This window comes from Gilbertella persicaria (assembly GCF_025201335.1).
Source record: "Gilbertella persicaria strain CBS 190.32 chromosome Unknown B0P05scaffold_36, whole genome shotgun sequence".
In the NCBI taxonomy this organism is placed as follows: Eukaryota; Fungi; Mucoromycota; class Mucoromycetes; order Mucorales; family Choanephoraceae; genus Gilbertella; species Gilbertella persicaria.
This window is the reverse complement of record NW_026251997.1, coordinates 75,176-98,186: the sequence shown is the minus strand read 5'-3', so window position 1 is coordinate 98,186 and position 23,011 is coordinate 75,176. Positions and strand designations below refer to the sequence as shown.

Sequence of the window (23,011 nt, the reverse complement as noted above, 5' to 3'; positions counted from 1 at the left end):
CAAGAGCAATTGGTAATGTATCCCATAATGATGGGTCAAGTGCCGAACAGGTAATAAAATACGCACAAGAGATGTACGCAGCAGAGAGACAAGGACATTCTTCACGCATATTCACAAAGCGACCAAGACGCCAACGCACCAAGCGACTACGAGAAGTAAGAAGCCAACAGTCATGTCAAGCACAGTCAGCACTGGTAGTAGCATCTTACTACTATGTGAAACCAGTAAGTCTGCAACGCATCAATAAAATTAATAGTCTCTCCCTAATCTTGTATTTCAAAGGGGATGAGGAAGTGCACACTGTGTATAAAAATTACTTTGAAGAAAAGCATGTAAAGGATTGGAAGGTCTTGGATGTGTTAAAGGAGTTGTTCGTTGTTTACAAACCAATATCAATGGATTGTATTACGATTTTTAAACGATCTTTCAAAAGATTCGCAAGTAAATACGAATCAAACGATACACGTTTGAAACTTGCTATGAAGAAATTACATGATAATTACGACAAAGTATTAGCCTCGAATCCTGCAAGACTTATTGTAAGCAAGGAGTGTGTCGTTGTGAGTTTCAATTTTTGCATATATTTTCTCTTTTCTAATGTTCTTTGACGGATGATAGCAATTGAACTCGCTGTATCATTCGTGTATAATTGAAGAAGTAATAAAAGACAAGAATAAAGTGCTTCAATTGAGTGCACTACAACTACCAATATCGTTATCAGCACCAGTAACATCATCTAAAAGAAGTCCAATTGAGAGTTCAGCCCCCAATCTATAGAACAAGAGGCCAAGAAGATTGAATGCCACTTACCTCAATGCCTTGCCTTTAGATGAAAGGTTGAAATGTCTTACAAATACCTAGTAACAGAGTTTTCAATTTTGCATTTCTGTTTAGTCACTGTTATTCATTAATATTTCTTCACACTTTACCTAGTAGCAAGGGCAATATTTTAGATTTTGTCCCTTCAGGTATAATTCCTCGTAGACTTGCAAGCGTTATCTTGAAAATCTTCTCCGAATTGACATTAGTATTACCATTATCCTACAGCACACAGGAACATAAGATTTTTCTACAAATCTCCCGATCAACTTCCTTAAATGATATCGAGGCCATTACCAAGTCAATTCTTCTTGTTCCACGCACTGGCTTACAGCCATATTTATACATTTCTTCGTCAAAACTGTAAGCAACACTTTGTATTCTTAACAAAAGCTAATGTACATAAAAAAAGTTCTATTAAGCTACTGCTCTATCAAAGCAATCAGCTATTAGATACAACTCACAAGGAAGGATGGTTTCAAGGGCATGTATACGCTGATTTATTCGATGCAGTTTTTCTATTTGACCCGTACTATACTACAAAAAGGTAAAAACTGTCAAAGTATTAAGCTCAGATGATGAGCTGATAAAGCATACTACTTTACTTGTTTTTATAGAACCGAATATTATGCTAGCACGATCAAATATTTGAAAAAGAAGAAGCAAATAGATGAAAATGAGAAGGATATAAAGATTGATTTTATTTTATTCAACAGCCAACTCGGGGACGTGTTCTCTTGTGAAGATAAGCCTACTGATGCCAAAGAAAGTGAAGTTGAAGCTGATATAAACAAAGCAAAGGATTTGAGAGAGAAGAGACTGAAGCACATTCAATCATTGCTACCTCACCCATCTTGTATAAAACATATTAAAGTTATCAGTTCACAATCTCATAGTCTTGTTTTAACTATCTATGGCTCAAGGATAACTAAGGATGGAATAATCATACACTACCAGAAAAGTACTGCTACTATCCCCTCCCAAGCTTCTAATATGCCACAAGTAGCACATTTTCTCCTTACTGTAATGTCTTTGCAAGTAAGTATGGCTATTGTTTTTACTTTAGCTATTGTCAATTGTCATTAATACACTATAATAATTGAGATCGATTATCATGAACCTTAAAAAACTTATTGCTGGCTTACAAGACTCAATTGGATTTCAGACTTACCCTTTCAATAGTGTCAACAACAATATGTTTTTCCGTGAAGACTCGACCCTTTCATCATCAAATTCCAGTAGCAATGATACTAGCCTTGGAAGTCTTGGAAGTTTTGGTGACAATTGGATTGAAGTGGAACAAACAAGAAGGATGCTTACTTTGATCGACGAGAAAATTAGAGAGATCGGATATGAGTGCTGTGAAAATTTGGCCAAGAATCACCTTTGGCCAAAGGGTATTATTCATGAAAATTGCTTGTTTGACAACTTCTGATCTTCTTTTAACATTTCGTCAGTCAGTTCTCTCGTCTGTGATCCCTCCATTGACCTTGAGAACTATTGCAAGGCACAATGGAGATTCTTTTGGTCCCTGTCACTTACCTCTATTCAACGTAATGTGACATACCGGTTTGTCTTGAGGTGTATTCCTCATCACAAGTTTTTGCATTTTATTATGTCTCAAGTGTTCGGTTACTCTCTTTGCCCAGTTTGCATATCTTCAGAAGACTCAACCATCCACTAGTTATTCCACTGTCCAACTAAAGAGAAGGTATGACAGGAAATAATTTTCGAGTTCCTGTGGCCTACCACATCCATCTCTGATATCAAAGAGGTTCTTCTGTCCCTGGACTTCTCGTACATCTGGTACTGCCAATGGAAAGGAACCAAACCATACCGAATCCTTATAATAACTCTTTCACAAATTTGGCTTGCTTATATGAGATTTATCTTTGACAAGACCCCCATTGTATCCACAGCCATATTAGCAAGCATCCGATCCAATGTTCGTCAGACCATTGAATAGAATCAATGCCATTCACTCCTATAACCTCTACATTGTTTTAGTTTATCGTATTTTTATTTAGTTATTATATTTTATATCAGTTCTTGGCATCATCTCAATTGCATCCGCTTCTTCACTTTGACCATTACTCTTAGTGTACGCGGCTCAACCAATAAACACAACTTGAAAAAAAAATTATTTAGATTGCTAAAAGCATACAGACCTACTAGAAAGGTCAACAAGATGCATTAAGCAAAGTTATAGATATTAATTTTATACCTCGAATGGTATAAGAATCACATGTTTTAAATGTTTATATGTTGATAGAGAGGCAAAAAACGTATTCTCGTTTTCTGGGCATAGCATACACTTTTTATATGCCTTTTTCAATATAGCCACTTGGAGAGTATTTTAGTATCATAACAGACATTTCTCACTATACAATATCACATATCAAAAGTTGTCTGTATCTCTGACAAACGACGGCTTTGTCATTTTGAGCAAAATGGCCTTACTACCCCTCGACAATTTTTTTCAGCGTTAGAGCGACTTAATTTCCAACCTCTGAATATAGCCATTTTTTATGTATGATTCTTTGATACTACTCAAGACGCATAAAGTCAAAGAGACGATAGGTAGTTGCATTAGTAAAAATTGCATATAAACAGAAAGACACAAAAGCGTCAGTGTCTTTGCTACAGGAATAAAGAGAAAGGCTATAAAAGATCACTCGGCCACATCTTATAACCTTATTATTGTATATCTTGAGCATCACAACATTCTAAATTCACAAGAGAAAAGATAGCTGTAGGGAATGGGTTTCTGCTTTGAAATTCACATCAGTATCTCAATTAGCCTTGTGACATACAGATAAGCAAATGAATTCTTTTGTGACAGCGCTTTTGTAGTTTAAATTCAATTTTTTGTAAATTTATTCTTTTATTTTTTTTTCGCGTTGAATTCAACATGAAGAGCCAAACTCCTATTGACTTACGTTTGACAAGGGTAAACACTCTCCATAACAGATACAGTAAGCTCACGATAAATCAATAGAGAGCTGCTTCAGGCATCCATATTATTGATTCAGACCAACCCAAGCGAAACTTTATCTCACAAGATGAAGTGCCTATCAAGAAAACTAAAGTAAGAAATACAAGCATCACATTAGTTTCTTATTCATGGTTAGACAATTTCTCTTCCCCCAACAACGACTACTACTACTACTACTACTACAGTAGCTCGAAAAAGCTCCAGAATTAACAAACAATTAAAGCAGACAATACTCGGCTTTAAAAAAGAAGATACCACTTCATTGAAACGTAAAACAGAAGCAGTAGTAGCCAAGAATGATATAACTAAAAAGCAAAAAACAATACATCAGATGATGGAAACAAAAGCCAATGAACAAACAAGTGCAGAACTAGTAGCAGAACCAGCAAGTGAGCCAGTAACAGAACCAGTTTCAGAGAACAAAGAACAAACGAAGCTCCCCCAACACATAGAGCAAGAAATTGACCTGTCGCTTTCTCAAGACACACCCTCCCCACCTTCTTCTTGCTATTTGGAACCTACCACTCCTCCTATGCATGAACTTATTGCACCTTATAAAACATACCTTTCACCAGCTGATAAGAAACGTATTGAACACGAAAAATCAGTTCTTGTCAAATTACGAAAAGCACTTGATATTGTCATCACAGACCGTGCTGCTCGTCATCGACCTGCCTTTTACCATCAAATTGAACCCGTTTTGAGAAACTCGACTGGACGATCCATCACCATTGGTCATGTCTCTCAAATCATGTATGTTGCTCCTCGCTTATACACACTTGAAGTGAAAGAATTACGAGACTATGGTGGTAAAGTCACAGAAGCATTTCTGTTGGGTTTTGGTCAAGATTGGGCTATTCCTTTGACTGGCAAGAATTTAGAAAAAAGAGCTACCATGTTAATGGAGGCCATTGATCACTTCTTCCATACCCATCCAGAGGTAATTAGAAAGAGAGTGACATGAACAATAGCTTATATGTCAACATAGCCTGATGCTAGTATTCCTGAAGCACCTTTACCCAGATTGAATTTGATTGTAGATAAAAAAGAATGGATCAAAGATGCTAAACTTCCACCTGGTGTAGGTTCTCTATAATTATTTCTCTATCCTTGGCTTACCCATTGAATAGGTTCGAGCCTTGTTAGAGACACATGAAAAGGTAAAAGAAGCAGAAGCTGAGAAGGTTAAACCCAAACCAATACCTACTGGTACTGTCAAAGAGCGCATGGCTGCCCTTAAGGCTCGTGTAAGTAGTATTCATTGTCTGATTTTGTATTGATTTCCCTTTCTTTAGCTTGCTGCCAAAAAAGCAGCTCAAAACAATCCATAAATAAAACCAAAAAAAAAAAGGCATTATTTATTATCAAAGGGGGGGGGGGCTCTATACAACAATGGTTTGGAAATATATATTTATGCAGACATGACTGCTTGATAAGCACTTTGTAATGAATCATGTTCTTCTCCACCCACTTCTTCTGGTGTAACAGACCCAGCAGCAAGTAATTGAGCTACATATTTTGGTGCTTGAGGCACATCAATTGTTAAATCATCATAACCTTCCATAAAGCTCTTGAAAGCTTTGATATAAGTCTCTTTTGTCAGCAAGTTTTCTGAATTTAAATGCTTCATCACATCAGTCATGTCCTCTACATCTTGAGCTTTCTTTTCTACTACAGTCAACATTTCATTCACAAAAATGACTAGATAACTAGGATCATCTAATTCTTTAACACATTCAACCAATTCCTGTAGAAACATAAGTATATAGAAAAAAAGAAGAGGTTGAAGACAAGTTACCTTTTTATCACGAATGTTGAAATACTCTTCAAGAATGTTCTTTGATTTACGCTTCACAGCTTCATCTGACAATTTAGGTGTATTGTCACTCACAGTACGTGATGCAAGCTGTAATTTCTTACGCTCGTCTGATCCATTCACAAGCGCACTAAACATGTTTGTAGCAGGACTTGATCTTCCATCACTGGTATTCTTAGTATCCACATTAGTTGTACTTTTGACTCGACTTAGGGTAGCAAAAGGACTATTGGCAGGACCAAGAATATTGTTTCTAGGTCGACTCCTGTCCAGTTTACCAAAATTGGAGAGTTCATTTGCCCGAGGTGCCTTATTGTTGGTACCTTGAGCAACTGTACTCCAGCCATCACTGCTATTATGATGAAAATCCTTATTACCACGATAACTTCCTGAACGAGCCATTGTGTTATAGTTACTATTGTATTGGTTATGGGGTATATATTGGCCACGGGTGCTATTGTTGCGCTTCATGGCTGCAGCTTCTTTTTCTTCTTTGGCCTTCTCAGCCATTTCATGAATCTTGGCAATAGTAGTCGGGCCTATCTGGTTACCCGCAATACGAGGTACCCATTTGTCTTTACGCAAATCAAGTAAATCTTGAATCATAAACTTAATTCTGGAAGACAGTTTGGGACTGTTGATCATTTCATTCTTCATACGCAGTGTTACTACGTCTACCCATTTGGCAGTCTTGGGTCTATCGTCCAATGCTTTACCAATCGTTGTCAATAGCTTGCAGAGGGATTCTGCTTCTTCATCACCCGCATGACTAGGATCATTGCAGAGTCTTGTCATACAACTGTACATGATACGTTCAGATAACATTTCCATCTTGAATAGTTCACCAATAAACTGAATTAGACCAAGACCTTGACGCTTTGCCTTGACAGCAGCATAGTATTCGTCTGTCATGACGCCATCAATCTCATCTACTTCTGGCATATTGACCTTCCAGCCCTTTTCAAATTCTTGTTGACAGCGGTTAAACAGGTATTTTCTAAACAACAAGACACCAGAAGAAGGCTTTTGGTTTTCATCTAAAAGGCTTGTATCACGAATATCGTCTGTCATGGAATTGTACATGTAGCTACAGAGACGTGCCCACATATTAGCAAAAGCAGGTTCATCACAGGCTTTTTCAAACACCAATTGCATCACCGTATGCAAAGATTGACCATCCTCTTCTTTAGCTGATTGACGGGCATAATCAAAGATTTGAGGTGCAATCGTGTCAAATTTCTCCAGAGTAAGTTTGTTGAGTAACCCATTGACTTTACGTGTAATGTATTCTTGTGACATCAGTTCATTTTCAGCAGATGAGGGCGTATGATGACCGATGGAAGGCACCCAACGATTTTCGCTCTTTTCCAATGGAGCCACAGGTTCCAAAGCAGGACCACTATTGGATTGTTGAAGAGGGTTACGAATGATCTTCATGCCACTGGATCCACCTCCACGACTACCACCACGGTTCATCATGTTGCCTCTGCCCATTGATCCTTGACGTTCCATGTACTGTGCGCTGTTGTTGCGTGTCGTTAAGGGTCTACCCATATTGAATTTACCCATTTCCATACGTCCATCGCGGGAAGTCATTTTGTACATGTCTGGTGTACGTGGGCCCTTCCCACGATCAGACGATTGACGAACAGCATTATTTCGACTAGGACCTACACTGCCCTCCAACAATTCCTTCATAATAACGGCTGATACTTCCTCATTTGTGTCAAGGCAAATCTGTTGAAACTGAAGCAAAAAGTCAATACTGTACACATGCTTTTCAGTCGAGACAGCAGGTGGCGTAATGCCTGGAGGATATTGAATAGTACTAGGATCTTGAATCATCTTGATCTTCTTTTTATCTTCGTGTCGTTTCTTTTCAGCTTCTAATTCACTGATCACTCGTCTCGATTCTCTTTCTTCCTCTGCCTTACGGCGCATCTCTTCTTCTTGTTTCTTGCGTTCGAACAATTCAGCAGCCTTACGTTCAGCTTCTAAACGTTCAGCCACTAGACGTACAGCCTCTAGACGTTCTGATTCTAGACGTTCAGCCTCCAATCGTTCTGCTTCTAGGCGTTCTGCTTCTCGTCTCTCGGCCTCTAATCGCTCAGCCTCCAATCGCTCTTGTTCTTGCTTTAGTCGCTCAGCCTCCAATCGCTCTTCTTGTTCTTTGCGTGCCTTTTCTTCCTCTGCTTTCTTCTGAGCTTCTGCTTCTTCGCGTTCCTTTTTTTCACGTAATTCACGATCACGAATAGCAGGGTCTACAATCACAACAGGCTTAGAGACGTGAGGTACCTTGAAATCAAAATGCTTTTCTTCTTTATGAGGTGGGTGGTGAACAGACAACGTATTCGCATGGAGTGACATGGGACTTGTGTTCAGGGCAGCGCCTGTAGCTGGATCAATGATGGCAATGGCTTTTCGTGTAGTAGGTGGTGGAATAATAGGAGGCCGAGTGGTAGCGACATTAAAAGAAGCGACAGGCACAGGATATTGATGAGGGTAAAACTATACCAAATAAATAAAACACAACTGTAGTCTATCACTTACATATTGTCCAGCAGGTGCCCAAGCCGCTGTAGTCGCAGTCATTTGAATTGGTTGTGGTGATGTCTGAGGCATATGAGGCGATACACTTGTTTTCTTGGGTGTGAATGAATTCATGTTGGGGGAAGCACGATGACTCATAGGTGAAGGAGGAAGATTCTGTTGTTGTTGAGGTGAATATTGTGTATAGCTATTCGGTGACGGTGACGATGATGAGGATGATGGTGGTTGTGACGGTTGTGGTGGTTGTGGCGGTGGTAATGGTGGTCTTGTATAATTTCTATTGTAACGGTTATTATACCCTCCTCCTGCTGAATTATCTCCTTGATTATAATCTCGACGAGGTGCATAGGGTTGAGTAAATAATCTACCATCGTTCGTGTTACGAGGAGATCGGGGTATCTCTTGTTTTGGTGGCCTAGGACGATACTGTAGACGAATGAGTCTATGCCCTAAATTGATAAGCCTATTTACTTACATGATGATCAAACTCTGGTTTTGTTACAGTATCACTTGGTCTTTGATTTATTGATCCAAATTGAATAGGAGCTTCGCAATAGACAAGTTAAATAAATGATAAACACATACAATAATTACCTGTATCGGCAGGTGGTGCCATAGGTAGTTGTACAGAAGGTTTTCTATGAACATATACATTGTCTTTTGATTTGTTATATCTATACATAAACACAATAAGCTCATCTAGGTTCATAGATGACGACCCACTTACTGGGTTTTATAACCTTGCCAAGATGAGTTTGCAGGTGGTCTGTGGCGTCCATTATTATGATACGTGTTCTTGGTGTGCCCGAAATCATGGCCGACAGAGTGTTGTCTGGGCGGCTGCTGCGGTCCTGCTCGCGTTTCTTCTGTTGATTGTGCTTTTGCAGCCTGAGCATAGTTAGGCACTTGTTTTGGCCTTTGCTCGTTTGTATGTAGTGGCCTACTCATATTATATTTCGAAACAGTCTTTTATTTTTCGAAATTCAAAAAATGATGCTATACGAAAAAAAAAAAGAGAGAAAGAGAGAAAAAAAAAAGAGAATTAAAACCGGGAATCCTTTTTAGATCACTTACTTGTTTCCTGTCGCTATATGAGTTCCGTTGCCCTGTTCGTTTTTAAAGACCGCATTTATAACTCAGTTGTGTTTCTCTTCTCAGACAACTTTCTTCATGCTGAAGTGAACTAGTGCAATTTATCGTCATGTAACTTATTCATGGAGATATCTTTTGCTTAGAAATACTGTTTCGTATCATTTTGACACTATTTTGTTTCGAGTGTATGTAAATAAAGATTGAAACTTAAATGATAAACCCCACCTCCCCTTTTTTTTTTTTCTTAGAATAGCAAGTCAAAAACATAGTGCCTGAAATAAATCTAAAATTAAAAAAAAAAAAGTCTAAAAGAAAAGCGCTTCTTGTTATTATCATGAAGCAGGTTTAATTTCATCATCTTATCTGATGAACTTCTAGAACATTTCCTAATTTAGTGAAAAAAAATAGTTTATACAATGGGTTCTTCATCATCTATCAGTGCAACAATATCTGACAATTCACGCAAGATTTCAGGATCTGTTGTTGGTTTCAACATGGACAACATCAGCTTTTCACGCACCACAGGCATATCCAAGATACGACTGGCTTTTTCAGCAATCGAATCCGTCTTTTCTCCATCTTCTTCTTGGGGTTCATTCTCTTGGTTTTGTTGACGTACACTGGTGCGCCTTCGAATACCATCTCCACCACAGATAAGTGAACGCAACAGTTCCATACCGCGTTTGGCTACAAGTCCAAATTGCGGATTGCCTGATTCAGCCAATGTGATACAGAGTCGAATCATCATCATCCCAATACTCTTGTTGGACTGAGCCAGTTGTTGTTTCCATGATTCTGTCTGTGCTATAGCCACCACATTATAAAGTCCAATCACTGTCAATTCCAACGTAGCCAATTGATTGGATGTCATGGCATGCATCACTCGACCATCTAACGAAAAAAAATCACGTCGAATGACCCAGGTCAGTTCAATCCAGATGGCTTGTATCCAAGGCGTGTCTTCCAGCAAAGTATGCAGTAACTGTCGATTTTCGTAATTCACAGTCAGTTTAGTCCATGTCTCAATAGCCAACAAGGCATAATAAGTATCAGGTCCATTCACCAAAAAGTCATGGATCAGTTCAACCAACGCACAGCCTGTGGCACGATCAGGCATCGATAGCAGCATCCCTATATTACTCAGGATCATCAAGATACTCTTGCGGAAATCCAATGTGTCCATACGACGAATGCCTACAAACCAAGCCTCTTTGCCTGTGGTATCACGTCCTTCTTGACAAGACACATGGCGTGCATCCTCCACAATCTTGGCCATCAGAGACACAAACCGTTTGTGTTGGGCCAAATAAGATACATTTTCAGGCATAAAAGACAAGTTGCGCAAGATGTTAAAGATGCACAGACATCGTTCTCTTAATGAGATCCATACGTCCGAAGTCGAGTTTTCTAGTTGAGGTATCAAACTCTTCATTTCATCCAAAGACATGTCAAACAGATCTGTGTAGGTCAGATCATGAATCATGTGATCTTGTTTGTCTGTGCTTAAAATATCTTGTTCTAAATAGTCTAGCAAGACATCCAATAGATCCTCACATTGAGCTAAAGGTAAATGAAGTGGTTGCTGTTGTTGTTGTTGTTGTTGTTGATGAATATGAGGTTGAACAGTCAAGACAGTCAAGACATTCAATGCATTCGTAATTTCCATCTTCATGCCTGACTTTAAAGACATGATCAAGGCCTGAATATCAATCAGACCCAATTCATTTAAATGAGGTACAGGAGGCTTGATTTCAAACTTGTCAAAATACTTGAGATCAACACCACCATACGTTTCTACATTGCGCGTTTTTGGTATATAAGTCACGTGAGTTTCAGGACCATGAGTGGGTGTGGCTTCATGAAGTTGAGGGGAAAGGGAGGATGGTTTAGCAGGACTCTCGAGCTGCTGGTGTTGTTGATGAGGTGTGGAATGTGTGCTGCCTGGTGTAGGTTGACGTGGAATAGGCGAATGATGTTGCATAGGGGATTGTTGTACGTATTGACTTGTCTCAAGTTCAGGTTGTGATATAAAAGAAGGACTGTCGACCGTTGTGCTCTGTACCATAGGTTGATAGGCTGACATAGGCATAAATCGATTGTTAGTGTTCACTTGTGAGGGAATCACGCGTGGCATTTGTGGCGATGGAGAAATACCTTGTTGCTGAATAGGAGACCCCATATTTAGATTCATAGGTGAAGCTATCTGTATATGAATACACAAACTTGTATCTAGTGTTTTTCTTAAGCGATCAAGGTCACTTACCAGCATAATCAGAGCCTGTGCGTGTATTTGCCATATGAGGACTATTACTGTTGATTACAGGTGAACCAATCGCATTACCTGCAAAATGAGCATTGTTTAATGCTGGTGATTGACTTGGTGATTGTTTGGCTATGTTGGATCAATACGTGTTGTATTTATGTTTACTTACCTCGATTCATAACCATAGCTGTCTGTTGTTGTTGTTGTTGCTGTTGCTGTTGTTGCTGTTGTTGTTGTTGTTGTTGTTGTTGAAACATCAATGCTTGAGGTGTATTCATCATATTGCCATTATTCTGATACATGACTCTATTTTGAAATTGAGCCTGTAATGCAGCTTGAGAAAGAAGAATTTAATCAGACGTCTATAGACATAGCATAACTTACCAGGACTATTCACCTGAAGTGCCATTAGATTTTGTGGTGAATAAACAGACTGTGATGGAGGACGCATGGGTGGAGGTTGTGATTGAGGTAATGTCATGTTCATCAATGAAGGATTGGTTTGTAAAAAAGGTAAATTCAAGTCTGTTTGATCCAGTTGACTAAAGTCATTGGGGAAATTCATGGTATTAAGTTGTGCTGGATTGAAAGAGAGTCCGTTCATGGCAAAGGACTGCATATCATTCGTTGGTTGTTGTGGTTGAAACGCCATCATCATGTTTGGATTTGTTTGATTTTGTTGGTTCATAGCCATGCTCTGTTGAGCAGCTGCAAATAGCTTCGGATCCATAGATGAATGGTAAGACACGATGTTTCTTTTAGAAGATAATAATAAAAAAAAAAAGTCGCGTAGGATGAGACCACGTCTTGCAGAAAAAAAAAAGAGGGAGTAAAGGGAAAAATCATAAACTACAGTGACGTGAGTGATAGCAGTCACGTTTATATAGCCAATCGTATGCCAAGTCATAATTCATACTGAAAAGAGACTGAGGTAGATGCATTATTCTCTTGTCATGATTTGTATTAGATATAGCTCTTTTGTTTTTTTTTATAATCATCATATGAATTGTTTGTAAATAAGCAAATAAAAAGAACAGTAAAGAAACTATGCTGTAACTTACTTGTTTCTTTCTATATAAATTTATTTCCTTTGTTGATAAAGCCAATAGCTTTGTTTAAGGAACCTTCATTCTTGGGATTTTTTTTTTATTATACGAATGACAGGCACACCATCATGCAACAAAGAGCTGGTCACATGACGTGACCGTCTTAAAGCATGCCACTCAAAAAAAAAAAAATCTCTTTCTTTTTTCTTTGACATGTCAACCAAAGGCCAACAGCGTGCTGAAGCCGTTCTCAAAGGTGAAAAGACAACGCCTCTCTCACAAAAAAACACTATCAACAACTTACTCCACCGAGCTATCAAATTTCGCAAGTCTCGTTATGTCGATCACAAATTAGATCAATTCAAACAAAAGTTTGCACCCATCAATGGCGTCTCGGGCGTTGTTCATGCTTCTTCAGCCTATGAATTGACAGGTGAACAAGTAGCAGATCAAGTAGATCCAAACGGATTTGAAATCCCTGCTAAAGTCTTGTTCTCAAAAGATCGATTGAATCCTGGCTGGCAACAGATCCATCCTATGGGACCTGGATTAAAAGATATGGGTCACTTGTCTTCTTTGAATGCAGTCCTTCAGGTCTTGACGTATACACCTGCCTTGGCCAACTATTTATTAGAAAGAACCCACAGTGCTAATTGTAAGTGTATTTATTTCATATGCATAGACTAATACAGACTGGATAGGTACTCTACAAGACTATTGTTTTGTATGTGCAGTGGAAGAACATGTTCGAACTGCATTAAAGGGATCTTCTTACCCACTTCAACCTCGTATTTTTGTTGGCAAACTCAAGAGTAAGGTACAAGAAATAAACGTATGACTAACATGTATAGAAATGAGCGCAGGATCCACATCAAAAGATGCGTTTGATGTATGGAAGTATTTCATGGAGCAAATACAATCCTTTTTGTTATCTGAAAAGACATCCAAAGACAAGCGAGTACATGAAACAACAGCTCTTTATCAAATGTTTGGTGGCCATATTCAAAAAAGACTGCAGTGTTCAGCATGTAACAAAGAAGACAATCACTATGATTCTTTTCTTTATCTTTCTACAAGTATTGCTCAAGGCAATCAAGCAGAACGATCTCTTTCTAAACATTTTAAACAGCCAGTGTCTTTATCAAGAGAATGTCCTAGGTAAATACCTTATGTCTATATATTTATATACTAATCCACTTGTTTAGTTGTCAACATGAAGGTGAATGCAAAGGAAAACAAACCATCTATCGTGTTCCTATGAACTTGGTGATTCAATTGAAGCGGTTTAATGCAGATGGATCCAAAATCACTAAGCATATCCAATTTAAAGAAAAACTAGACATTCAACATGTTGTGACAGAGAAAGAAAAGTCAGTGGATTATAGTCTATATGCTGTCATTGTTCATACAGGGCAAACTATCCATGATGGTCATTTTAAGGCTTATGTCAAGAGTCCAAGTGGTATTTGGTATTGTATGGATAACGAAGCTGTTCAAGTAGTGAGTGTCAACCGATTGTTACAAGAGAATGCCTATATGCTCTTCTATCATATACCCCCAACCAAACTACAAAAGCAACCCACTACTCAACCTGTGGAAATATCTATGGAAAGATCTATAGAAACATCTGTAGAGAGAGTAGAACTAGAACTAGAAGAAGAAAGTGAAGAAGAAAGTGAAGAAGAAGAAGAAAGTAAAGATGTACAAGTATCTACTAAAGTCAAAGTAGAAAACAAAGCAGCTATTGTAGTCCAACACAATGAACAAATGCAGTCTAAACGAGATAAACTCGGTGCTTTGATTGAAAAAGAAGTCAATGAGAGTAAAAGTGCTGAAGTCAAACAATTGCTGTTAGCCAAGACAGACAATCAATTCCAAGATCAAATTGATACTTGGGAAGACACTGGTCTTGTTGAAAAACGAAACCAGACACTTAAGCAGATCAAACATAAGCGCAAGAAAGTAGATGCTTATGATCTAGACTATGATCGTGGTAAAGTCAAGAAGGTTAAAAACAAGAACAAAAATGACAAGTTTAATAAGCCTAATATGTTCCAAATTGCTTCTGATATGAAGCAACAACAAAAGAAATAAAGCTATTCTACTGTTGTTGTATTGGCTCGACTGGCAAACACTAAAATCCATTTCATGTTTGTCAGCATGTATTTTAATGCCTTTGTCCATTGTTCTAATTGATTAAATTGAATTCGTATTGATAATTCACCAATTCTGTCCTTGTTGATACGGTAAGGAAGTCTCAATGTCTTGTCTCTTTCTTCAGCAAAGTCTGTGAGTTGCTTAAGGCAGTTTAAGACAGCCACCATAGCATGATCAAATCTTCTGTTTAAAAATAACATTTTGTTGATACCAAAATCCCCTGAACCATATCTAACCACACTATGAGTACAGAATAGCTAAATACAACTTACAGTTCATAAGAAACAACACTATCACCGTCTATTTTCTCTATGCGAGAAAAGGATCCCATAGGCACAAGTCGATATCTAAAATAACATCAGAACCAACATAAAATAAAATAATGCAACTTACGTCTTGAACTGGAATTTCAGTTTACTGGCTACTGTATACAACAACAACAAGGTTTGTCCCCAAGCAGCATTGATCTCATTCCATTCAACAGGATGAGTACTTAACTTGCCTAGTCTAAATCCATTGATCGTACCAAAGGGTCCGTCATGTGAAATACAGAATGCATCATTATACACCACTGTCTTTTGTAGTCGTTCATATTGCTTCACATCATGATCATATTTTAAGTTGATAGAATCCCTTTCATTCTGAAATGTCTGTAGACTGATTTGATACTGATTGCATTGCTCCCAAAAGCCTTGTTCTTCTTTATCTAATCTTTGCATTTGATCCTGTAAAGACTGTAATTGACTATCCAATGCTTGTTCTTCTTGTTTTAGTTTATCGAGTTCATCCTCTGCTTCTTTTTCTGCCAAAACAAGCTCATCGACTTGACGAGCCAATCCTTCTTCTTCATCAGGACTCACTCGACTGTCTTGTACTTTCTTTAAGAAATCAATATAGCAATCACGTTCTTTCCCGACATCCATCATCTGTTTCTGAAGGTTTTCCAACAACATGTCTGTACATTCCTGACACATGGGATGATCCACACTTGATTTGGAAGACATGATATCAAACACACGATTCGCTACTCTTAATCGATGAGAGAGAGTGTTATTGCGTGGCCAATGACCATCTTCCATCCATGTCAAGTGAGTGGTTGGATGGACAGCTTGAAGTATTTTAGTCGAAGACTGGATATTGCTAGTGTTGTCTGTCGGATGAGGCAAGACCACAAAGGACTCAGAAGGAGCAGGTAGACTATCTCGTTTGCTGGGCAGTTGAAGACTATTGGAAGGCTGTAAGTTGGGCGGTTTAATGCCGATCAGACGCGTATGGAGTGCTTGTGGTATAGGTTGAGATGGATGAAGAGTTGCTTGAACTTCATCTTCTAAAGGTGCTATAGATAAGGTTAATCCCTAGACTATGGCATATGTATGCGTTACCTAACAAGACATCAGCCGAAGCTTGATCTAAATTGGTTAAAGAATCATCAATACGTAACGCATGTCCACATCGTTGACAAGAAAGTGACATGTTGTATACAAAATATAAAAGAAGAAAATGCGTTGCATAAATTCTATTTTATTTTATTTTATTTTATTTACAGACTAGCATCTTGTTGATCATAGTTATCATTGATTAATCTATAGACATACGTAGGTGGAGCAGATCCTCTATGTATATAAATATGAGTCGATATACATACACACACACACACACATATATATATATATATATTATGAAAATACACTTACAAGTTGTGAATAAACAAACTGACTAATTCAGGTTGAACATAATCATAATAAGGATTGGAAATGCTGACTTTGTCAATAAGAGAACCTTCTTGATAGTTCAATACATCATGAGGAGCCACAGCTACATTGAATGTGTCTGAATCATAAGCAAACAAAGGCGATAATTTGTACAGAGCAGTACAGACAAGCACAGGTGTAGAATGGTGTTTGGCTGCTGCTGCTAATAAATGAGATCCAGTGACTGCCACTAACCCACCATTGGCCAACACAGCATGAGAACCAAGCACGACCTTGTTCACCCGAGGCATGGCTGCAAAAATAGCTGAATCAGCAATGACTGTGGTATCAATGCCTGCAGTAGACAATGTACGGGCCATATCATGACCTTGGTAAGTGGGTGATGTTTCAGCCACAATCACTTGGAATTTACGTTTCTGAGCTGCTCTGATCAAGAATTCTTGTACTGTGCGCGATTTACCAATAGTCATGATCACTTCACTAAGGAATGGATCAACAGCCTATTTTAAACAGTATGACTTACTTGGCATGGATGAAATCAGTTGCTTGGTCTGCAATACCCTTATAGACACTTTCTAAATCAGCAATGATTTCTTCGTTGATTTCTTGGATAATCAATGGCTTTAAATTGTAGGTGTTTTGTGGTGTAGAATCATGCTTTTTGACAGGTCCATCTGATAATAGATTGAACATGGAAGATTGTTTTAACAAGTGTCTGTCATTCACCATGATTTGAGGTCGCTGTTGAGGCACTGTTGTTTCTTCTTCTTCTCCTTCTTCACTTTCTTCTTCCCCTTCTTCCTCGTCTTCTTCAGGTTCAAATTCTTGTTGAGTATCGTGTAATTCACCGCGAGCTACTTCACGAATAATCTTCAAGGCACGACGTACAATATTACCCACAGCCAATTCTTTAGGTTGGGCAGCCACAAGGCGACTGCCTAGTTCCGTAATAAATTCAATAAGCAAATCCACATTATACCAACGCGTGGTAGAAATAGCCTGTCTAAGAATCAAGGCTGTTTCCTTGGCTACTTCATAAGAACCCACCACTTGTCTATTCATGTAAGTTACATTCTTGTTTTTCTTGTTTGTTTACCTTGTCTTGAGTTTTAAAATGAATTGGCTTACTTGAGCTTCAAGTGCTTTTGGAAGTGACATTGTGAAAAAGACTGTTGACAGATATGAAAACAGCAAAAAAAAAAAAAAAAAATATTTTTGGCAAGTGACTGCTGTTAAAAAAAAATAAACCAGGCTTTTTTTTTCTCTCTTTTTTTTTTTATATATATATACTTTATACAATGGAGGGTTATCAAGGAGCACCTATTCGTCAACCTGTCGCTATGACTTATCTCTGTGCTGGTAAATAGTATTGAATCTATTAAGCTTTTTAATAATTTGTTAGATTGTGGTGCCGAGAATCAACTTAAGCCTAGAGAACCCATCCGTTGCCAAGATTGTGGCCATAGAATCATGTATAAAAAGAGAACAAAGAGAAGTAAGTGAGATAAACCCAAAGTGCTTTTTTTTTCCTGACATGTTTCTAGTGGTTCAATTCGAAGCTCGTTAAGAAAAAGAGAGAGAAGGATTAGAATATACAGCATTGTTTTATACATTATACATCTATACGCACACACACATACATACACACACACACACTGACAAATAAACTGGAATAACGTACAATGACATGTTATGATAAGATGAGCTTCTACTTTACAAGCTATTATTGAGTTATGAATTATAAAGTGTACGTGTTCTCATGCGTTTATAATTCTGTATTTGAAAGATTAAAAAAAAGCCGCTTTTGTTTTCTTTTTCTTTTTTTTTGTATTTCTTTTGTGTGATGCCTATTCAAGTTGTTCCTTTAGGCGCAGGTACAAAAAAAGAAAAAAAGAATATTGACACGTATTTTCTAAACAAAGTCAAGGTCAGGATGTTGGACGTAGTTGTATTTTAGTCACGATTGGTGGCAAGAACATTATGTTTGATTGTGGTAATGAGACACCCATTTGGACTTGATCTCACCACAGCTGTAGGAATGCATATGGGCTATCAAGATGTCAGACGTTTTCCTGACTTTAGTTATATCTCAAAAACAGGCAACTACACCGATATCTTAGATGCTGTCATTATCTCTCATTTCCACTTGGATCATTGTGGTGCTTTACCATTCTTTACTGAAATGTGTGGGTATGATGGTCCGATCTATATGACGCATCCCACAAAAGCCATTTGCCCCATCTTGTTGGAAGATTACCGCAAAATCACAGTAGAGCGAAAAGGCGAGACGAATTTCTTTACATCAGACATGATCAAAAACTGCATGAAGAAAGTGATCCCGATGAATTTGCATCAGACTATCAAAGTAGACGACGAGATTGAAATCAAGGCCTATTATGCAGGTCATGTCTTGGGTGCTGCCATGATCTATGTGCGTGTAGGACAGGAATCGGTTGTCTATACAGGCGATTACAACATGACACCCGATCGTCATCTAGGCAGTGCTTGGATTGATAAAGTGCGACCTGATGTCTTGATTACTGAAAGTACGTATGCTACTACCATTCGTGACTCCAAACGGTCTCGAGAGCGTGATTTCTTGACCAAGGTGCATGAATGTGTCGCCAATGGCGGCAATGTAATCATTCCTGTGTTTGCTTTGGGTCGTGCTCAAGAACTTTGTATCTTGATTGAATCCTATTGGGATCGTATGGGCCTTGATATTCCTATCTATTTTTCCACAGGCTTGACAGAAAGAGCGACAGAATATTATAAACTGTTTATCAACTGGACCAACCAAAAGATCAAATCGACCTTTGCTCAACGCAATGCCTTTGATTTTAAACACATTAAGCCATGGCACAAGAGCTATCTGGATGCCAAGGGGCCTATGGTCTTGTTTGCTACACCGGGCATGTTGAATGCAGGCACATCACTTCAAGTCTTTCAGAAATGGGCACCCGACCCAAAAAACATGGTGATCATGCCTGGTTATTGTGTTGCAGGCACAGTGGGAGCCAAAGTCCTGTTGGGTCAAAAACTGATTGAGGTAGACAAGTATACTAAATTTGAAGTCAATCTACAAGTCAGAAATCTATCGTTTAGTGCACATGCGGATGCAAAAGGTATCATGCAACTCATTCGTATGTGCGAACCAAGAAATGTGGTGCTTGTTCATGGTGAGCGAGGTAAAATGGATTTTTTGAGAAGCAATATCATGAAGGAATTCGGTATTGCTTGTTACATGCCTGCCAATGGATGCAGTATTCATATGGAAACCAGTCGAGCATTAGAAGCCAAGATTAGTACAGATTTACTCAAGTCCCTTTTACCAAGCACAAGTACTCTCTGTCCCACCACGTCTGTGCCTATTCATGCCACTTTGCTGATGCATATCGATACCAGAAGCAAGCAGCAGCATGCACTTCCTTCTATAGAAATTGTGAATTCAACACCGGTAGAAAAAGAAACCAAAAAGGCCCTTTTTTTCCAAGTAGAAAAAGCGTTTGATCCTACTTGTCTTTTGCCTGATGTGACACAATCTTCATTGGAGGACATACAACGTCGTATCCTTGATGTGCTACAAGTGGCCCTTGCTCGATCTGTAGGGAAAACATGTCTAATTGAACGTACATCAAGCAGTATTGATATTCAAAGCGTGTGTTTGTGGTTATTGAATTCAGACTGTGTCTGTATCAAATGGAGTTTTGAAGATGAAGATTTAGCAAGCTTTATTTTGGGTACGATCAATACTGTCTTGTATGATAAATAAGTATGCAAAAAGCTCCTTATTTATAAGCACTTTTTCTTCTTTTTTTTTTTTTTTCTCTCTTTTTTCTGTCTTTTTTTTTTTTACAGAGTGATTAAACCATGTCTTTTCTACTGTTATCACTTTTTATTCTCTATTTTGTTCATTTTGTTCACTGTAGTTTATTTTCAAATGCACCTATATCCATTACTCAAGGTATATATATATATATATAAAGACATGCTATTCAACAAACATTTAGATGTTGTATGGGCTTATTCCAACTCATCTACCTTGGCTCACACAGATACGAATTATACACCTGTGCTTTATAACAGTCGAATCAAAGCAGCCTCCAATCTAAACCAAGCTCCGGAAGCAGGACTCAAGGGTGTTTTGTATCAACCCTCGATCCATTGTACAGGCACCAATACAACAGAACGACCTCTTTCAATTTTGAACCAATTGACTAAAATAGCCTTAATTGATCAAGACAGAGCATCTTGTTCTATAGCAGACAATATCAAACAAGCTCAAGATCAAGGAGCCATAGGAGTTATTTTATATGGTGATACCATACATTCTGGAAATGAGGAAGACACCTCTATCATGGTAACATTGTTCCCTTCCCCCTCTCCCCCCCTTTTTTTTAAAAAAAAAAAAAACTGGTTTAAAAAGGATTAAGGAGTCTTTTAGATACCTTTAGGTACCAATATTTCAATTACTGTTTATTTTGTAGATATTCATATTGGTAAAGAATTATCAGAGAAAGTGGCTTTGTATCAAGCAACACCTGTTTCGTTATTGAGTGAGACCATCAGTGTCAAACCGTATGTACGGGTACTTATGTTGCCACCGAGTACTGGAGGGATTAATGCATGGGAAATTACGTTACTTGTGGTATCTACTTTACTTGTCACTAGTTTTCTTGCTTCAGGTAAAACACAAGGGGGAGTGGCAAGAAACCAAGCCATGATTCATAGCTGTTATGTAGTGATCATGCATTGGCATTTGTGGAGAAAGCGAAAGAGACAAGCGTATCTAATTGAACAAGGTTTGATTCCTGTGCCTGTTGAAATGTTGCCTATGGGTAAACATATCCTTCAAGCATCACAACTTGAAGCACTGTTTCCTATTCACACTTTGACAAATAACCATACAGAAGTCTGTGTTGTCTGTCTAGAGCCTATGATGGTAGGATCTAAAGTACGCAAATTGCCCTGTGAGCATACCTACCATGGTCATTGTATAGGTAAAAAAAAAAAAATTCACCTAGAGAATTCAACAAGACTGATATATAAATATATATATATGCCTAGATCCTTGGTTAACACAGAAATGTGCTGAATGTCCTCTGTGTAAATATGACTGTAGTCAACTATCTAAACCACAACAACAACAAGAAGAACAACAACAAAAACAGACACTTTTATTTTGGAAATGGTTATGCTTTAAATAATAGTGTGTTTTATGTTTAATACACTGGTAAAAGAAGCAGAAATCTTTTGTTTATCCAAATTCTTGCCAATCAAGACAATTTTACTACCTGTGTCTGTTGTGCCCTTTTCAGCCAATCCTTGTTGAATATCATATAAGTCTTGAACACCCTGAATAACAAGTCGCGTTTGTTCAGATGCGCCTTGTTCTTGAGGAGGATATAGAATACCTTTAAGTCGAAGTACAACAGCAGGTTCAGTATCATCTGTGCCTGCAATCTTCTTTTCCCAAAGTAATTCTTGAATCCAATGTTCTAAATGTTCAATCGTCTCTAGTTGTTGATCAAATTGAATGCAGACAGTTTGGATTTCCTAATAGCATGAATATTCAACTCTATTTAACAATGAGCTTACATGGCTTATTTCATGAGCATGATGAAGTCCATGTTGTTCAATCTTGTTTGTTTGTTGAACAAGAGCATCGGCATTGTTGACATCATACGCATTGATATTCAATACATAGTCCAAAGGAATTCTAAATAAGTCATCAGTGAGGATTTTGACTGTCATCAACTTACCTTGATCTTTCAGTGACCATCATATCAGCCACAGCATTTACAGAAGACAAGTCTTGTTTGAGTATATCTAATTCTTGTTCAGACAACAAATCCTTCTTGTTAATCACAATACGGTCTGCAATAGCAATTTGCCTAAGTAAACTATCAGTATGCAGCCTCAACAGAATCCACTTACTTTAAGGCTTCATTGATCATGACATCTTTGTTGTTTTGATGAATATGATCTCGAATGTACTTTGCATCAACTAAAGTGACAATGCCATCCAGGTAAATTTCACTTCCAAGTCCATCATCTAGCCAAAACATAGAAGCAATAGGCCCAGGATCAGCCAATCCACTTGTTTCCAACAAAATATAGTCAAATTTGCCCTTTTTTTCCATGAGATTCTCAATGGCCTTGACACCTACATCCCTATAAGATGATGATGATGATGATGAATAACAGTATCAACCATAAGCCAATCTTTACTTTGTAGAACAACACAAACATCCATTTCTTAGTTCAAGCCATTCTTCATACAAGTTGCCGTCTTGATTGACAGACAAACTTTTTTCAATATCACTACTTTCACCAAATTCATTCAAGATCACAGCAATCTTTTTATCGTGTTTTTCTGTCAAGATATAATTCAACAAGGTTGTTTTACCACTACCCAAAAACCCTACGTTTATTAGCATGGACATGTCTATATACATATACATATACATATATATATATATATATTTACCTGTGACAATAGTGACAGGAATCTTTTTATGTCCTTGTTCTTCAATAACAGGTGTGTCACTCATCGAGTTG

General features: G+C 38.0%; 10 protein-coding genes across 10 annotated transcripts; 5 read left to right on the top strand and 5 right to left on the bottom strand.

The window, feature by feature from the left end:
- Nucleotides 1–777: 777 nt before the first annotated feature.
- On the top strand, nt 778–2,254 carry B0P05DRAFT_475195 (uncharacterized protein; the record flags this gene model as incomplete). The annotated part of the gene is made up of 5 exons (XM_051574825.1): nt 778–860; nt 934–1,173; nt 1,232–1,366; nt 1,437–1,847; nt 1,924–2,254. Coding segments are annotated over 5 exons (1,200 nt in total), but the record flags the coding sequence as incomplete, so codon positions are not given.
- Nucleotides 2,255–3,718: 1,464 nt separating this feature from the next.
- Nucleotides 3,719–5,164, top strand: B0P05DRAFT_552393 (uncharacterized protein). The gene is made up of 6 exons (XM_051579461.1): nt 3,719–3,769; nt 3,818–3,907; nt 3,951–4,754; nt 4,803–4,895; nt 4,945–5,061; nt 5,110–5,164. The coding sequence occupies exons 3-6, from the start codon at nt 4,146–4,148 to the stop codon at nt 5,143–5,145; spliced, it is 855 nt and encodes a 284-aa protein (XP_051432310.1). The 5' UTR covers nt 3,719–3,769; nt 3,818–3,907; nt 3,951–4,145; the 3' UTR covers nt 5,146–5,164.
- On the bottom strand, nt 5,165–9,205 carry B0P05DRAFT_495595 (uncharacterized protein). The gene is made up of 6 exons (XM_051575378.1): nt 8,908–9,205; nt 8,775–8,854; nt 8,656–8,726; nt 8,181–8,606; nt 5,613–8,138; nt 5,165–5,561 (listed from the first exon to the last, which is right to left on the bottom strand). The coding sequence occupies exons 1-6, from the start codon at nt 9,126–9,128 to the stop codon at nt 5,226–5,228; spliced, it is 3,660 nt and encodes a 1,219-aa protein (XP_051432309.1). The 5' UTR covers nt 9,129–9,205; the 3' UTR covers nt 5,165–5,225.
- A 476-nt stretch (nt 9,206–9,681) lies between these two features.
- Nucleotides 9,682–12,265, bottom strand: B0P05DRAFT_514578 (uncharacterized protein; the record flags this gene model as incomplete). The annotated part of the gene is made up of 4 exons (XM_051575675.1): nt 9,682–11,471; nt 11,536–11,664; nt 11,705–11,869; nt 11,920–12,265. 4 exons carry the CDS (start codon nt 12,263–12,265, stop codon nt 9,682–9,684), a joined length of 2,430 nt encoding a protein of 809 aa, XP_051432308.1.
- A 529-nt stretch (nt 12,266–12,794) lies between these two features.
- Nucleotides 12,795–14,901, top strand: B0P05DRAFT_201186 (uncharacterized protein; the record flags this gene model as incomplete). Its single annotated transcript, XM_051573202.1, has 4 exons — nt 12,795–13,236; nt 13,283–13,393; nt 13,433–13,739; nt 13,787–14,901. The coding sequence occupies 4 exons, from the start codon at nt 12,795–12,797 to the stop codon at nt 14,673–14,675; spliced, it is 1,749 nt and encodes a 582-aa protein (XP_051432307.1). The 3' UTR covers nt 14,676–14,901.
- Nucleotides 14,678–16,232, bottom strand: B0P05DRAFT_605235 (autophagy protein Apg6-domain-containing protein; the record flags this gene model as incomplete). Its single annotated transcript, XM_051583339.1, has 4 exons — nt 16,121–16,232; nt 15,132–16,074; nt 15,011–15,085; nt 14,678–14,969 (listed from the first exon to the last, which is right to left on the bottom strand). The coding sequence occupies exons 1-4, from the start codon at nt 16,209–16,211 to the stop codon at nt 14,678–14,680; spliced, it is 1,401 nt and encodes a 466-aa protein (XP_051432306.1). The 5' UTR covers nt 16,212–16,232.
- A 7-nt stretch (nt 16,233–16,239) lies between these two features.
- On the bottom strand, nt 16,240–17,667 carry B0P05DRAFT_552385 (uncharacterized protein). The gene is made up of 3 exons (XM_051579460.1): nt 16,974–17,667; nt 16,433–16,930; nt 16,240–16,351 (listed from the first exon to the last, which is right to left on the bottom strand). Exons 1-3 carry the CDS (start codon nt 17,510–17,512, stop codon nt 16,279–16,281), a joined length of 1,110 nt encoding a protein of 369 aa, XP_051432305.1. The 5' UTR covers nt 17,513–17,667; the 3' UTR covers nt 16,240–16,278.
- Nucleotides 17,668–17,675: 8 nt separating this feature from the next.
- On the top strand, nt 17,676–18,157 carry B0P05DRAFT_552384 (DNA directed RNA polymerase). Its single transcript, XM_051579459.1, has 3 exons — nt 17,676–17,809; nt 17,853–17,945; nt 17,995–18,157. The coding sequence occupies exons 1-3, from the start codon at nt 17,749–17,751 to the stop codon at nt 18,015–18,017; spliced, it is 177 nt and encodes a 58-aa protein (XP_051432304.1). The 5' UTR covers nt 17,676–17,748; the 3' UTR covers nt 18,018–18,157.
- Nucleotides 18,158–18,269: 112 nt separating this feature from the next.
- Nucleotides 18,270–21,657, top strand: B0P05DRAFT_639617 (beta-lactamase-like protein; the record flags this gene model as incomplete). The annotated part of the gene is made up of 7 exons (XM_051583721.1): nt 18,270–18,324; nt 18,378–18,443; nt 18,487–20,209; nt 20,380–20,414; nt 20,461–20,810; nt 20,895–21,450; nt 21,518–21,657. Exons 1-7 carry the CDS (start codon nt 18,294–18,296, stop codon nt 21,655–21,657), a joined length of 2,901 nt encoding a protein of 966 aa, XP_051432303.1. The 5' UTR covers nt 18,270–18,293.
- On the bottom strand, nt 21,650–22,593 carry B0P05DRAFT_475197 (CobW/HypB/UreG, nucleotide-binding domain-containing protein; the record flags this gene model as incomplete). The annotated part of the gene is made up of 4 exons (XM_051574826.1): nt 21,650–22,006; nt 22,049–22,169; nt 22,213–22,344; nt 22,388–22,593. 4 exons carry the CDS (start codon nt 22,591–22,593, stop codon nt 21,650–21,652), a joined length of 816 nt encoding a protein of 271 aa, XP_051432302.1.
- Between the last annotated feature and the right edge of the window lie 418 nt (nt 22,594–23,011).